General features: G+C 45.3%; 1 protein-coding gene across 7 annotated transcripts in view; it reads right to left on the minus strand.

The window, feature by feature from the left end:
• The window catches only part of LOC125750049 (disks large homolog 4-like), an 83,514-nt gene that overhangs the window by 27,201 nt on the left and 38,451 nt on the right, over positions 1–17,862 (minus strand). For 5 of the 7 annotated variants that reach the window (XM_049027320.1, XM_049027321.1, XM_049027318.1 and 2 more), the window contains exon 3: positions 15,401–15,457. In XM_049027320.1, the coding sequence (XP_048883277.1) occupies positions 15,401–15,457 (57 nt within the window). Of the gene's footprint in view, positions 1–9,022; positions 9,217–9,706; positions 9,843–15,400; positions 15,458–17,862 lie in introns of those variants that run through there. The other 2 variants (XM_049027323.1, XM_049027322.1) reach the window with 1 other exon arrangement.

The following is a 17,862-nucleotide window of genomic DNA, read 5'->3' on the forward strand; positions in this document are numbered from 1 at the left end:
TTTTTTAATGTTTAGACACTCCATTCATCCTTTTTCAACCAACAATCCAGTACAGGGTCACAATTAGTCAGGAGCTTTTTTCCAGGAAGCAGTTGGCAGAAAGCAGGACACCCTGCATGGAATTACAGGCACTACAAAAAGCACTTTGAACTTTTTTTTGGTATTTAAAATTCTCTTGACACCAACAGATGACTAAGCAAAGAAAGATTCTAAGAATCGTCACAGAACAAACAAGCCTAGACTCTATGCCGAAGTATGAAAACAACTTGTGCTGTGAATTAATACACGTGGTTTTGGTGGGGATTCATCATCAAGGACTAACAGGGAAAGACCTGCACATTTCACACACACATCAGGGAGACTGCAGTTTTTTTGCAGTAATATAAACACAAGAACAGCCACCTCAAGGAGTCTGCGGAGAGCACAGTCACACCCCTGTGTGCCTACACATACACACAGGGGCTGATATAATGCTATTAATGATCCTTGACCGCATTCTAGCTGGACAGAAGATTTAACGCTTTTATTTTGTTTTTCAGGTTTTGGTGTCATTTGCGTTAGAAGACACATTTTGGGCCCCCAGCATAACAGCAACACCAGGGCACACTGAGGAGCACGTTTAGGGACAGAACCACACACGCCTCCTCCACTTGGCCATCCCTCTGCTCCCGTGCTCATCACAGTGTCCCCCATCCTCAGAAAAGATCTCTCCCATCTCCACAAATTACAGACCAATTAACAGCGAATCCCCATTTGCCATCATCAAAGGGAAAGAGCAGGAGACAGTCCCAGAGCAGGAGACGAGACATCTTACTGTACGCAGGCGATCCTCTCACACGAGGCTTTACCTGCCACCTTTTCCAAGATCACAAAAAAAAATCAATTAAACTTCTCAGTTTGATGGTAAGGAGGTATAAATCAGTTCATCACACAAAGCTGCAGTATGAAAAATAACTTTAATCCATTAAAATATGTGACATCTATCACTCGGCCTTAATGTAGAAAGAACAAAGTAAACATGAAATAAAAGATGTAAAGAATAAATGTCAGGCATGGAATACTTAATGGTTCACCCAATTGGATAGAGTAAGAGCCTGAAATCCATCCCTGGAACAGGGGGGACATACATGGGGGGCCACAGGAGCACCGGTTCCTACTTAAAGCTTACTGGTCACCAGGGTGCCCCTCCCCGATCACTTACTAATTCAAAACACATCATTGTTTGAAGACAAGGCTGGCCACATTACATAAACGAGGGCTTGTCCTATACCCTCCATGTTAAAAAATCACAATCTTACAATCACCCCTGCTCTGGCACCACAGGGTGCAGTCCCAATCCATCACAGGATTCAGACACTATCGACACTTTTTAGACACAAAATTGCATGTTCAGACTGTTCAAACTAAATGTGTGGAGAACATGCAAACTGCACACTCATGCAAAGCAGGGAGAATGCAACTTCCCGGCCATGAAGGTGTGAGACAACAGTGCTGCCCACGGAGTTGCTGTGTGACCCCTAATTATAACTGCAAAAGTATAAGGCAAAGGCATGGAAACAGCTGCATCAGGGATGGAAGGAAATAGATGGAACACTCTACTAAGCAAGAAAAGGTATAGGAGGAAGACAGACTAGAGGGTGAGGAGCTTATATAAGGAACAGAATCTATAAGGCAGGGAATCTGTTAGGGACAGAACTTGCAAGGTAAGGAGCATATAAGAGGAGCAGAATCTACAAGGCAGGAAGCGTGTTAGAGGGCAGAACTTGCAAGGTTGGGGGCATATAGGAGGAGAATAATCTATAGGGCAGGGAGCGTAACAGGAAACCTAAGAAAATGAGACAACACTTGAAGAAGGAATCCCTCCAAAACTATTACAGAACGTGGTGGTGGCAGCAGCAGTGTCCAGGCCCCGGCAAACAGATCCAGTTCATGACCACCCAGCAGAAAGGGATCCCAGTCCAGGATAACCCACATGGCAGCGCTGTCTTTCCCCCGGTGAACCGTCTGGTCAATCCTGGCAGGGCCCCCCCCATCCCGGGGGCTTGGCCGTTGTCAGAGATGCTTTAGCAAACCCGCACATGGTGGAATCTGTTCACCCCGACATGTGAGTGCAGCTGAGCTCAAGGACCAGCATCCGGGTCAGAAGTTGCCTGCCAGTCCACCACAAACCCAGCTGGGCACTCGTGTCGTAGTCCAAAGGGCAAGAAGAAGTGAAGGCCATTAATGCAAACAGAATTAATGCCGCAAAGACTCCATCCATTCTGAGACTCCTTATCCTGGTCAGGGGGACTGTATATGCAAACCAACTCTAAAGGCTCTTATGCAAATAAGAAAAACAAAAGTAAATAGGGTAATAAACTCTAAAGACTCACTTAAGCAGGACTTAAAAACTGCTACACCTAATAATGTAGACATACAAACTGTCAAAGCAAACCTAATAAGTTCTGCTAAAGCGTTGAGGCCATAAGCAGAAAAAATATTTGTGTTATATATTAATGTTTACTATTCAAATGAATTTGTCTGTAAAGGAGGATCAATCAGAATATATTACCTGTAAATTTATCTGTTACCTACTATGCAACACAGCCTGAGCCGTGATGTTCCTCTGGTGAACATAAGCACCCATTGCCCCACGTGACCCAAATATGTGCAGAATTTTCAATTATTTTTTGGTTTTCTCACCTGACGGACAACTTAGTGCAGAAGAACAAGCAAGAATTGCTCTACAGATGAGTGTCCATTTCATCCTGTGCCATCTTGAACCAATAAAGCAAAAAAAGCCTTAGAAAATATGTGAGACGAATTCTTTCGGCCTGTATTTAAGCCCCAAATGATGAAGACACGTGACTCTACCCATCCATTTTCTCCAAAGGCTGCAGGATTGTGAATGACTTGGAATGTATCCCAGGAAACAGAGGGCACAAGGCAGGGGATACCCTGGATGGGATGCCAGTCCATTGCAGGACACGCACTCAAACGCAAATCTCATCGACTAAGGCCAACATAGAGATGCCAAATCCATGAACCGCTTGTATCTGGGCTGAAACTGGAATACACAGAGAAACTCCCATAAGCATTAGAAGGACACGCAAACGCCAACCGCACAGAACCGGGGGCGCATGCAGAGCCCCAATTTCGCAAGTGAGAGGTTACAGTCACGTGCTGAGCCACCATGTCATCCAACAGGAGCCAAAACTTTTTTTTTTTTTTTTTGCAAACGCAAAAATTCTCAGACCCGGTCCAAAAATAAAGATCACATGGCTTCTGAAGTGCGTGTCTGTTCAGACATCGTAACACTGCCTCCGGTTTGTACATTTCCAGGCAGTCTGGAGCAGCCTGAAATTCTGCTGACTGCAATGCGCTCGCAAACACAGACATCGGTAAAGTAGGAGATGGACAGGAGAAGATCCTGACAGGGGAGTGTGGGGCGCTCAGCATGTCTGTTAAGCATGCTGAGACGAATCGCCACTTCGCTTATTATTTTTGCTAAATTTATTCGTGCAGCTCATGTATCTAAGCTGATGTCCATTCATCCAGCCCATCGGTTTTTGGAACAGCCAGGCTAGGAGCCACCGTCCGGGTCCAAACTTCAGCTGGAGATTGAGCCTGTCAGCTAGTCCTTCTGGTCACTGGTTTAGCGCCCGTCAGTTGCTCTGCTGCTCTCTCATCCGCTCCATCCTAAATGCCCATGTTCAGCAACCCCCCACCCCGGCTCTCCAAACCCTAACCTGCTCAGCAGCTTTGAAGGCACCATCAGCACGGCTCTTCGCAGCTGTTCCAGCTTCCATTCCCACTTCAAACAGGCTTTTGTTGCACTAAACAAGTGCAGCATCACCCTCCCGCTGCCTCTCATCAGCAGCCAAGCCGTGGGTCTCCTCTCCTCTGGCAGTTTCCTTCTTTCACTCACTCACCCTGCTTCCTTCATCTCTGTCACTCAAAGAGTCCAGAAAGTTTTTGTCTGACCATGACGCCATTTATCAACCAATTTATGTGATGCTAATGGTACCAACAAGGCTGAACAGGCTAGAGCAAAGAAGCCTACTCACTCATCGCATGCCAGTGCCCAGGTGAAACAGACATCTGCCCTCCATGGAAACCGCTAAACCAGAAGAATACCTCCGCTGCGATAACGAGACCTTCACCTTCACCTTCTAAACCGCTGCAGCACCTTCACCTTAAAAGCTACGCTGGCAGCCTGTAAACGAGAGCATTTTTTGCAGTATTTTCCCTTCCACTGAATCGTTGTCTCATAAACTCACCCAAACCCGAATGACATTTACTTCAAGGTAAAAAGAAAAAAACAATTTCTTCCTTCTACAGACTGAAAAAGTTTCAAAGCAAACCATCTTCTATTTCCCCATCTCCAGAAATAAAATGTTACGTGAAAAACTATATGTGACCAAAAAAAATTAAAAATTGAAATCTTACATAACTATTTAATTGGTCCACCACAGAAGGACCATCACACCTCCTAAACTGGCACATATTCAGTTTAACACTGGCTATGCCTTTAGGCAGAGTCCATTAGATTATTCATGACAGAATTAATCAGCGATTTTCCTTTGAGAAATCCTTAGATGCAGAAAGTCCTGCGAAGGATAATCCACTAGTCATTTTCCGATGTCCAGCCAAATTTTTACTACATTAATTTGACCGCCAGCCATGCTGACAACGTTTCAATCTTTTATCTGATTCCTTCAACACGTCGTCTCTAAAAGGTGCAACTGGGAATGTATTCACAGTTTGTTATTCGTCATTTACATGACTTAATTAAACCGGAGCCAAACCACCTTGTTTGGTAGAGAACACTTTAATTCATACTAACAAAAATGGATGAAGACAACCGAAAGATTATTAAATATTCTGCTGATCTCTTTTTCACACTTACATTCCTTGTGTGTGTTTTTGATGGGAAAGAAACCCATTATTTAGCGTAGAAAAAGAGCATACAAGCGGAGAACATCATACACATTCTTAACTCCTGATGTATAAGAAATCACTCACGTTACCCTTATGCATCACTCCTTTTTGACATGCTGAAGTAAACATTTTTATCATCCTCAAATGATTTGTATTTCATTACATGGCGGACGAAAAGTGCTGGGACGATTTTGCAGCGAACACTCCAGCTAGAAGCTTATCACATGGAAAATTGCGCAGCGGTAAGAAATAAAGCGGATTTATGAAAGTTCCTTGTGCCGTTGGGATCAGGAAGGGGGGAGGGAGACAGGTGAGCGAGACCTAACATTTTGTCACTGAACACACAGTACCGTACGTTTCCACAATGATACATGACAATCATATTTTATAATATCCTGCTTTTATACCAACAATGAATGAGTGGTCTATGTCATGACCTTTATTTCGTGTGCACCACAGGAAATCAATGCTGCTACGTTGTACCTGTATGCAAATATCGCACAACTGATTCGAACCGTCGGAAGCTTCAGGAAACGGGATACTGAGAAGGAGAGAGGGGCAGTGCCTTGGTCTGACAGAGGACCCTGCACTCCAACTCCACAGAGAATGGAAACGCTTTGTCACAAAAATAAGGGCCAGCAGGAGGGAGAGGAGGAGGGGGTGAGAGGTCAGCAGCGGTGATGCGGGATGGACCATAGGAGCAAAATTTAGTTCCGTAAGGCAACCCAAAAAGCTGTGGCCAGCTTCTTCCATCCATTTACCTTCAGCTCACGGCAAAAAAGGAGTCCCTCAGTGTGGGGTGGGGTGGGGGGGGGCGACGACAGTAGAATAAACATTAAGAGACGCAGCAAAGCGTGGCTGACCACAGCGTGAGGGTGGCCGACTTAAATCAGCTAAAGCGGCTTCCTCCCAAAAAGTGCATTTTGCTTTTCTCAATGCTGAGCTTCTGACCTTCCCGGTGCAGACAATTTAACCCCAAAAGCAGTTTGTAACCCCCTCCCTCCGCCCCGTCCGCATGATTCCCGTGTCCTGCCTAACCACTCCTGCGTTACTTCACAACAATTCATAAAGGCCTCTCGTCGTTTTTAGCTTCTCGTGTGTTTTATGCGACGTGCATCCATCCGTCTACCAGAGCTGCATTTCTGGAAGAGGGTCACGGTGAGCCGGGGGCGTACCCCAGGAAGTACACGGCCCAAAGCGAGAATAACCAGAAGGTCCATCAAAGTCCATCAAAGGGAACATACTCGCACAGCCAGACAAGCAAGAGGCATATTTAGCAGAGTACCGGCAAATTCGACAGGGGGGCAGCTGGCTTTTACAGTGTTTGAGGCCACAATGGTGGCACGGCAATCCCAGTGTCAAACGCCAGTTCATTTACTGATACAAAAACATTGTATATATTGGGGTTCTTTGGGATGTTGGTGAGGTGCAGCTCTGCGAGATTTTTCGCTCACTTGAGCATAAAGGAAACGCATCACCGGATGTTCTACAACCCCTCCCTTGTTTATTCCTCCAAGCCCCACACTTAAGATGCAAATGACTACGGCTTGAACGAGCGAGGGAGGGGTCTCTCCCGCTGGCGGCCAAGCGTTGAATAAGCATTTTTTTTTTTTATTCTAAAAGGGTGCTTTTGTTCATTTACTCTTGAGGTGTATGAGGAACATTGGCAAATCAGCAATGCTGCGTGGATGAACCTTCTTCTGCTGCCGTTTTTGAAGATGGTGCAGGGTTCAGCCATAGTCTCATCATTTGGCCTTGAATGTGGCATTTCCAGAATGCCAAATGTTGGCATTACCTCGGATGCTGAACGTCCAACGTTTTTGCAACACACGATGCATCGGGCTCGTGCCAATCAGACAGCTTCCTACTGTATACAAGTTGCTCCAGAGAAAAGGTCATTCGCCAAAGCTCTGCTTGGTTTTCCCATAATAAAACTGCCAGCTATGAGCAACTGATCCATCCATCCATCTTCCATACTGCTCCTCCAATGTTAGGTTACACTGAAACATGTTAATTTTGTTTCCTCATAACTGAACCACTACTTTATCATGTACAAATATCAGGAAGAATCCTAACCCTAGATGAAAATGGCCTAATCGGATCTCTGTACAGTTGCTTAGCCGCGATTTTCAAAATGTCAGCAAACACCTTGTAGATGCTAAGAGTGTAACTGGTCAATCATAACTGGCTATGCATAGCAGGTTTCTACATCACTGGAATTCTTACCATTCACACCTAAGCCATCCACACCTAAATGTGAGGGCTAGATATCCCTCTGATTCAGCTGATCATTATCGGCATCAGCTTAAACATGGATAGCAGAGTACGGTCGGCAGCTAGTGGCAATAGTGTCCCCAGATGGGAAATCAGACACACCCACCTGATAAATACCTTATGGATGTTCAGAACGCGGTTAAACGTCAAAGTCAGCTCTCCACATCTGATAAATTCGATTTTTTTTTTTTTTTGAATGGCTGCTAAATGCTAACTAAATTGGATTTCTTGTTTTTAATGCAGTGGCGATTTAAAAACACAACGGCTTATGAGTGACATTTAAACGCGCCCGGATAACTCTCCTGCAGAGGGACAAAACACTTCACGCGGAGCTCGTCTGAAAGCCGCTTTCATAAATCTGTCAAGCGCAGAGCGGGGTGAGAATGAGAGAGCAGGCCTGCGAAAGCTGCCACGTAGTAATAAACGCTTATAAAGGCACCGCTGTGGAGTTTTATGCACTCCTCAGCTCGCAGCTGCTTTGTCAAACGCACTCTGCCGTCTATACTTTCAAACTCCCAGTCATGCTGTTACATGCACTCAGCCACACTGCTACAAAATTATGTACACCGAGTGCCATAGATACACTACAATGTTCGCTGAGAAACACTCAATTCGCCCAATCAATCAAGAAATCGATTTATTGAAGACTCAGACCCTTAGACACACAGGAATACACCCTTAGACGAACAAAAACACGAGTAACCCAGAGATGCTGCTGCAAGAGGACACAAACCCATTTTTACTGACTTACCTCCCACACACACAGCGCTGCTCCCACCAACACGGCACCACGAAGCAGTGTGCACCCCTGATACACCTATGTGTATAGCACCAGCCCTTCCGCTCCTCGCGCACGCACGCGCGTACAAACGAGCGACACATATGTACATATTCATAGCACGCAGCTAAATGTCACCGTGAACCACAGAGACACACTTAAACTTCAGTACCCCGACAAAACACATGGCTACGAAGCTAATCGCTCTGTACCATAAACAAGCCAAAATAAGCCAGACTGAGACAGACGCAGCTCACATTCACACACTGAACCACTAGCATTAATTTTCCGCTGATTTTAAGCCGCTCGGTGGCTCTGAATAGACACAGACAACGCTAGGAAAAAACCACATGGACGCACAGGCAGGCAAGCCATACACACGCGGACAGATGCTCGCGCGCATACACGCGAGACAACGCAGATATCCACACGCATGGATCAGCACGCGCGCACACATCGGCACGCATATATATACACGCGGATCAGCACGCGCGCACACATCTCCCCCCTTCTCGTTAACACGCTCGCGGAGACGCCGAAACAAACGTCAGCTCAGATGCACATTAAGCGATAAATTAACCGACGCTAAGGCGACGCGTAATAGGCGCTTAAAAACGCATGTTTTATTTAGTCGGTCGATACAAATCGCTTGGGGCAGCACGGTAGCTGAGTGAGTGGGATGGATCTGATTTACGCGTAACTGATCCGAGTTGTCTCACTTGGCCATCTGTTTTTTACGGAGTTCTTGCTTTATCAAAAATGACATCGAACACGAATCAATCATGAGTTATCTTAAATATGAGTAATTCAATTATATTACATATAACGTACATATAACGTACATCTAACGCAGACCGAAGTAATCACGCATATCCGTATTGTGCTATATGATCCAGTAGTATTATTATGTAAGTGATGTTAGAAATCCAGCTGACAGACCTGCAGCTGGTGATTTCCGGTGCATACACATATATACACAAAGGTACATCCAGTCCCCCATCAACGTGGACAGGCACATGTAACAGTCACCGCTTCGGACCAGCGCCATACCATTGCCCGCTGTCGCTGCTTCTTGGCTTTCCGGACGTTGCTGATGAAGCGCCGGCCCATTTTCTTGGCATACCACACGGACACGAACATCCTGGAGTAGCCGGTGAGCTCGCACGGCTCGGCGCGGCGCACCTCGTAAGAAATACCGGCGGGATCGTGAGAGGAGAGGGCGGTGTGGGCGCTGACGGGGGCGTCTCCGTTTAAAAATGTGACAAAAAGAGGAATAACACACAACATTTCAACATAAGTATGCTGGTCGACTACTGGCGCTTGAAACCCGTTAACTAATAATTAAATCCTGTGTAAAGAAATGCATCGTAACGTAACCATATGCTACAGAAGTTGCTTCAGTTAAGCACATTCTATGGACTTCCAGCCTAAATATTTTCCATATATCCAAAAATGGCAAAATAAATACTGAAAACCTTAAAACGGCAAAAAGTTGGGCACATACGTAGGTGAGCATTTCGTTTAAGGTTTTTTTTTCTTTTTGTTTAAAGGCATGACGCCAGAAAAAGCCAATATATAACACCATACGTAACGCCAGGAAAGCCCGAAGCGGTTATGGACCGGAGAGGATCTAACATCGCAAGGCAAAGTAAAACCAACGCATTCCTACTAAAATACACTACACAAACCTACTGATATAAGGTTATAGGTAATAACAACACTCTGATATTCTACCTTAAATAACAGGTCTTCCTGGGGAGAAGCGGACGTCTCCCGATATTTTTTCTTGCCTCCCTGTCGAGAAGGTTGAGCAAAAAGCAGCAAAATCGTTCTTTTATCTTCTCTAATTTCCTCTCTCTTTGTGGTTTAAGTGCGCGTCTGATATCTGGCTTCCCAATTTTCTTCCATCACTAAGTAATGAGCCCCATATGGGTGATCCGCTGTAAACAGCGATGATGCTCCTATTCTCTTCCTCTTCTGAGACGCTCTTTCGAGCTGTTTTCTATCCGCCAGTTAGGTTCGCTCCTCACACTCGATATTGTTCGCACGCTCTCTCTCCCTCACCCCCTCCCTCCCTCTCTCTCTCTCTCTCTCTCTCTCTCTCTCTCACACACACACACACACACACACACACAAACACACTTTATCTCTCTGCTTGACTGTGCCAGGTGTAAACTGCGTTTACACACATCACTGAAAGTAATAGGTTTTGACACTCACAGATGGGGAGGACAGGGAAGCAGTCGGGCTGTTACTAGCGATCTTCAATTAAGGGGGATGTGGGCGTAGGTGGGCGGGGTACGTGGAACCGGTTCAGATATAGGGGCTCAAGACCAGGATCCACTCCCATCCACCTTATTTTGTAATACTACTTGCCGCCAAGAGCGTAAAACGTGTCAGGAGCCTGAGAACTCTGATATAATGCTTGGATGTAATATACGACTGCATTGCAACAAGAACATGGTTTATTGCCTTATTAGCTACTGTGATTACTAGTGGGCTCCATCACTGAAATGACCTTCACGTCGGTGCCATTGGGTTAGGACGCACACAAAAACACTCCTGCGTAATGTATCAGTACGCAGTCAAACAAATCCGTCGCAAGAGCAGCGTCTCCTACTCCTAATTCACATGCAAGCCGGGATGCCGCCGCAAGGTGGACGTGGCGCCGCCAGGAATTTAAAAATTTGGCCATGGGTGAAAATCGCGTTTGCGTCTTGCACCTAAATGGTCCGCGAGGGCGCGCGCGCGTGCCCCCCGGCACTTCACCAGAAGGCTCGGTGCGGAAAGCGTCCGATCGGGGTGAAAATGCTACTTCACTCCTATTAACTGCCCCCTCCCATAAAAAAAAAAATAAATCAGCATATGTGGATATTTAGATAAATGATGCATAGATTCACCTGCATGTACAAGAGTTATTTTTCTCCATTATGAGAAGCAGTTTTTCAAAGTCCTTGGCACCTATGAATGCAAGGGTGTTGGTTTAGTTTCAGCATTGGTAGGGACGAAATCAGCAAATCACACACACACACACACACACACACACACACACACACGGTATTCCCGCAATATAGGTATGGACATGTCCCTAGTGTCCATACCCAAATGTACACCCTTGTAAGAATGACAAGTAGATCTCTCTCAACTAGTCCTACAATGACCATGTTCTGTTTGTGTTATTCAGACATTCCCAGCCCCCATCAAAAGCTGCACCAGCCTTTAACTCACACACATCACTGAAAATGATTATTTTTCACCCAAGTGCTGATTTGAACAACTATGTAAAAACTACAAACTGCCCTCAGCATGATAGGAGACCCCGTAGAACACACCCTTACACACAGATTTGGTACATAATCCCTGATTTTCCAAGTGATCTCGCACATATGGCCCAGTACAGTGCACGATCGCCCTGACACAAGAGTGCAGTTACATAACACAGTGCAGGCTTGGCCTGGCTCTCATTTCAGTGATTAATACTCCTCTGCCTCCCCACGTCTTTTTCTGCTCGTCTTTCGCCGGCTTTTCAACTCTGCCTCAAAATTCAAATGCAGCAAGCTTTATTGGCATTAAAAACATGGGCCAAATCATTCACATGAATGTATAAGGAAAAACCATGCATATCGATATGATTAAAAAGAAATCAGAAAAGTTAAGGTGTAAAAGTGAAGTAACAGACACAGTCTTACATAAAGTAAAGAAATTGGCATATAGCTCGGCTGTCTGTGTGCCTGTTATTACTGTCCACTGCCCCCTCCAGCTTCTGACAGGTAGACAGATGCCAGCAATGTGTCCTTCTCCTACAGTTATGACTGGTGTCCCTGGCTTAGACATTTCACTGACATGAGAGATCGGAGGGACATGCTGGTTCCAGTGAAGTTCCTTGTCTGGGAGTATCTTTTTACCCCCATATCAGAAAGTTGCCCTGCATCTGCACTGTCTCGGTCCTCTCTGCCCAGCTGGACTTAGCCAGATTCTGGCCTGCCGGTCCTGGGCTTGTTCCGTAGAGAGCCTGTGCCCATCAGGCCTCTGCTGCGTCTGGATCATTCCCTGCTCGCTGCTCTGACAGTGACGCTCTTCCAGACTGTTCTCCTGTTTAAGGCCTCGTTTCAGTTTCAAAGTGTCAGGCGATATTTTAAACTTTTGGTTCATAATTTGGTTTAGTCTGGCTGGCAATTTGCAAGCTGAGCTAGTTAGATACTGGCTAGTACTGTTACTAGTTATTTCAATGACTTTTACTTCCTTCAACAATAAAGTAGAAAACAAGGCACACCCCAAACCGGATCCACACACCCACAACGGCCGAGCCCAGGAACCAGAAAATGGGATGATATAACCCCAGAAACACCCAAACAACATTATAAGTCTAATTAGACGAAGTACTCCTTCCCAAGAGCTGACCAAAAGCCCGGAAACGAGATGCCAGCAACCAGAGACAAAATGGAGACAAAAAGACATGGAGACAAAATGCTAATTGGTAAAATTCGCCCGTAAACACAGAAACAGAGCGGACAAGAGAACCAAGCCTATTGCTGAGCCATGAGCTCACACGGCAATGAGAAGGAACCATGAGTGAAACCCGATGCTCAGCCTTAACAGAACCTAGAGGTCCTACTTCCAGTTCAGAGTGAAATCACACAGAACCACAGTAGCAATACCGGTAAATCAGTACTGCAACTACTTTGGGGTGGGAGAGCGCATGTGTACAGAATCGTCTCAATTCTAATCTGGTTTTTTCTTCCTCTGTCCCTCAGTCTCTTTGACACACCTTTCCGTCTCCACTGCCTCGCTCACTCTGTCTTCTTCATCTCTTGGCCTTTCCATTACTGCCTCTATCTGGCTACCTGTCCTCTTTTCTCTCCACCTCTATCTATCCGTGTCTCATTCTCTCTCTCCGAATCTCCATCAACTCAACTCAAAGATGTTTTATTGGTAGGAGCTGAATACTATGCCAGCGATGTAGAAAAATCAAACAGGCAAACAAACACAGAAGAACAAATACGGAAAATTGAACGACTGTTAGAATTGAGACTGCATATGTTAGGTATTGTTTAATTGTAATACTAATGCTGTGTACGACTATTGTACTGTGTACAACCATGTCATTTAACTTGCTTAATAATCATATGGATCTTCTTCTGAGTTCTGCATTGTGGTCCACTTCCTCCCCTTCCTCCCTTTCCATTGCCTCTCTACTCCACCTCCATCCTCACACAGGTTCTCCCTTCTTCCCCACCGCCTTCCTCGACCTGCCGCTGGGATGCACCCCCAACACAGTGAAAACCAAAGCCTGGCCTCTACAGTGTCACCCATGGCTAAAGATTAAGAGATTCAAAGCAACGTCAAACAGGGTGAAGGACTGTAGAGGGCAGGAGAGAGACCTGGGGACAGATGGACAGGGAACTCATGGGGAAGGTGGGGGGGGGGGGGGAGAAGGAAGGAGAAGTATAAAGCAACTAGGGGGGGAAAGGGGAGGGGGGTGTGAGGCGGAGCCTTAGGGAGCAGGACTGAACGGTAATTGAATTCTTGCATAGGATTCTGTACTGCACACTTATCAGTAGCAGAGCTCAGTTCATTTGACACAATACAGTATAATTATAATTAAACTGAGTGACTCAACGGTGAGGGCTGAGAGGAGCACAGCACGGGGGGGGGGGGGGAGGGGGAGGTTAATGTAATACACGGTATGGGGAGTACATGCTGGTATAGGTGGCATATATACACCTGGTATACTGATTTGTGAAAGCTGGTCGTAAAAGGCCATGTATCCCATTTAAAAGTAGCCCCCATCTGTACCCCCTTCCAGTTCAGCATCCAGTACATGAACTGCAGTCCTAACCAAGCAAGAAAATTAAAATTAAGCAGTGTTGCCCCATAATGGAGGCAAACACATTAGACATCTGGAAGGAAACTGGTACATTACATTTATACCTCTGTTGCACCCAGCTCCCTAATGAATCCACATTGTTAGGATTCTGTGTTCTGTTGTTTGCTTAATGTAACTGTTATTTCACATCCAACAGTCAGCTAGAGGATTCCGGAACTATAATCCTTTAATAGCTATGGAAATTAAACCCAGGGGAAGTATTTGGTTGGCCTTTGGTCGGCTTATTTATATAAGCACATAAAACTAAACTCTTCTCCCATAGGCAACTTTTTGAAGATCCAAAGGCACCACTGAAGGTCAGGCAATGATAGACTCTCTCAATAAGATACATTTTAGTTGCACATAAGGAAGAAAACCTCAAATATGTTTGAGAGGAAATAATTATATATCTAGATTTCAATTGATTCCTACGACTGATTTCTCTACATCTTCCTCTGTAATAGACCTTAACAGAACAACCAAAACAAAGCCACTAGACTAGCAATACAACACATGATTTACTCCCTGAGTCCAGAGCTTCCTCTATGGGCGTAAATGGTCGCTACATCACCTAGCTTGTTTTCCCCACAATGCAGGAAGGCATTCTGATGTAACACTGACACCTACTGGCAAGTTTCTGCAATTACTTGAATATAGTAAACTAAAAATCTTTCCGAGGCCATCCATCATCCATCCATCATCCATCCATCCATCTTCATCGTATGCTTTTCATACTCCATGCATAGTTTTCCAAAGAAGAGTAGCACGTCAGGTTTACATTAATAGTCATTACGCTTAATTAATCAAGCAGAAGGCATCATTGCACATACTAGCTAACTGACATTCAACAACCGTCTCTGTTTTCCTGATAGCAACCAGTGACTCTGCCCACTGCAGAGTGACAACATGTTAAGAAGCACAAGTGCACAGTTCATGTCTTATATTTAGCCATACTTACGTTTCTGTTCTTTCTGGCTTTAATGTATAAAATGAGACGCATGTTTCCTGTATTTTCTTAGGAGAAAAGCAGATATATACATACTAAAATGAAAATAAAGGCATATCAAATACTGTTCCTTAGCATGTACAGAATGCTCCTGTTAAAATCTTGATTCTCGGGGCACAGTGCAAACAGGTACCCATAATGCTCCTTGCCAGCGGCGATTTCACGTCACGGTGTGGCTGAAGGAATTACTGAAAACAGAACACAGCACAGATCGCAGAAGATGGTCGAATGAAATCCTGAGCATGTAATAATGTCGAGGCACAGCTGAGCAGAAAGAGAATGAGGCAAATTTACAAAGGGAGTCTCAGCGGTAAACCGACAATGTGCACAAAGGTAATATCAGCAGGATGCTGCTGATACAATCAGCAATTATGTATGACTGATGACAGCGATTCCCGAAAATGGAGGGAAAAACACTGATGGGAAGGAAGGCTACGGCTGGCTAGGGGGTGTGGGCGGCCATGATGGACTGCCGATGAAGGTCACCACGAAAGCAAGCAAAATGGGGAATCCGCCGGGGGGTGAGGACGCTGACGGCAGCGAGCATGCAGCTTACCAGAGTGGATGCAGCGGAGGTGTAGACAGGGGTGTGGCCGGTCGACAGCAACACTGGCTGCAAGGAATCACAGGAGGGGGAGGGGGGGGGGTCACTGCACCGGAGCAATGGGTCACTGTATGGGGGGGTGGGTGTCACTGTAATGAAAGGATGCACCACTGTTTCCAGGAGGGTGTTACTGCACTGGAGGGATGGGTCACTGTATGGGGGGGAGGGGGGGGGGTCACTGTACTGGAGGGATGGGTCACTATACCAGGGGGGGGTTACTTTACAGCACTGGAATGATGGGTCAGCGTACTGGAGGCATGTGTTACTATACAAGAGGGGGGATACTTTACTGCACTGGAAGGATGGGTCCTGTACAGAGGGGGAGGGGACTGGAGAGATAGGCCACTGTATGAGGGGAAAGCGTGTTCGGAGCTTGAGATTTTATAAAAAAGACAGAAAGGACCAAAATCTCAGGGAAGTAAAAAAAACTGATGAGAAAGAAGGAACACGGAGGGCCTCGGCTTACAAGACAGAGATGATGTTTACATGGGGTTAAAGAGCACTGACTCAAAGGGTGACGTCACCGGCGACGGCAGGACAGAGGCATCACAGCGAGCAATGGAGGGCAGGACAGCAGGCTGAGTAAGACAGAGCTCCAGGTGAGCACATTAAAAATGGACGCAGAGAGAGACAGACGAAGGTGTGAGGCACTAACAGGCAGAAATAGTGATAGATCCAGACTCCGCCCAGCAGAAATCAAGAGGATGACAGAATCAGTAAAAGGGACTGAACAGAGGCGGACTGAGAGAAGAGGAACGAAGGTACAAGTCTCCAACACACTGTTCTTATAGGGTTAATTTTTACATTTATTTTTTATATTATTTTCAATTCTTTTAAATCCAATTTCATAGTATTTCATTGCATTCATAGTATTAAATGTTCGTAAAATTTAATGACATTTCTTTTAATATTTTTTCAGTGTCTGACGCAACATTTATAGGTTTCATTTAGTTGTAGTTTTTCATTTAATTTTTTGTATCTTAATTTATTTAGGTTTACAAATATATTTTCCTTTAGTTTTAGCTTTAGCTAACCATGACAACCCTGCACCGCGGGGGTGTGACCCTTGCCAACTCACCCCCCCCAGCACTGCTCTGAGCTGGCACAATATTTCAGCACATTTTCTGCCTTCCTGTATACGAGTTGGCAGGGCAGATGACCGTGTGTTCACGCAAATTTTCACCAGCAGCGGCAGATCAGACTAAACTTCGTCCCGCTTTCATTCCCGTCCGTTTGGAAAGTTACCGGAGCGGAAAGAATTGAAGCCGATCCATGCTTTCAAACGATTCAATTTCTACATGGCAGAGTGAGTATTTTTACAGTATGCGATGGTCTGTTTGCCTCTAAAACAATTACTGCTTTAATCTGACCGCAGTCATAGTGTACATTAAACACAGTTGTGTTAAGATCCTTTGCAATTTGAGTACTATGGTGGGAAACAGTAAATGTTCTCAAATAATGCAGTTATGGCAGTCTAAACAAAATTAATGAATAAACAGAAACTGGACAAGATTAGTAAGCGAATGCATTCAGCAATGCTTCTGGTTAATGCAGTGAGCTGTCCTTGGTACTGAAATATAATAGTTCCCTCTATGGACACATGGGGGCACCCTCTCACCACAGCATTTCTATGCTATATTAAGTACAAAAAAATCTGGTTATAATTGTAAATATAACGTAATAAAACACCAACATAAATTTCTATATTATAGCACAAGAGATGCATAACTGGTCCTGTTTTCTGTTTTATATGCCTGCTAGAAGGGCACTTCAATCACGGATGCAAACTGAACAGCAGAAAAATGAACCTAACCACGCAAGACACCATGAGCAGGGGCTAAATTATTTGGTTGATTAATGATGAATAAGAAGCTGGCACTGATTTGCAAAGGACATTCTAGAAGACACGGCTGCTTTGGACAGACCAATGAGCTTCCAGAAATGCAGAGCTGCTAACAGCATCAAGGCCAGACCTGTAGGGGGCGGTCCTCTCTCCTTACAACTGGGCACAATAAACTCAATGATTAGCGATGCACATGCTACTCTGCATTATATAACAAATCACTAGGCCTACCAGGCACGCGACAAGAAATCATGTGACCACGACATGAAAAGCCTTTGATTGCCATGCAATTCAGAATACCCAAGTGAGGCACTCGTGTGTGTGTGTGTGTGTGTGTGTGTGTGTGTGTGTGTGTGTGTGTGTGTGCGTGTGTGTGAGGATGACTTCCACATGCAGGATTAGTGTCTGTGACAGCATGTCTAGCATTTTATTGGCTCTTCCTGCCTACTGACATCCTAAATGGAGGAATACTGATCTGTACATGAAACAACAAAAAATAAAGTTTACAACAAGATCTGCTGACATGTGTGATGGGAGAAGAGGGTAAACAGGCTGGTGTGGGGCAGAGGGG

This window comes from Brienomyrus brachyistius, chromosome 10, assembly GCF_023856365.1.
Source record: "Brienomyrus brachyistius isolate T26 chromosome 10, BBRACH_0.4, whole genome shotgun sequence".
Classification (NCBI taxonomy): Eukaryota; Metazoa; Chordata; class Actinopteri; order Osteoglossiformes; family Mormyridae; genus Brienomyrus; species Brienomyrus brachyistius.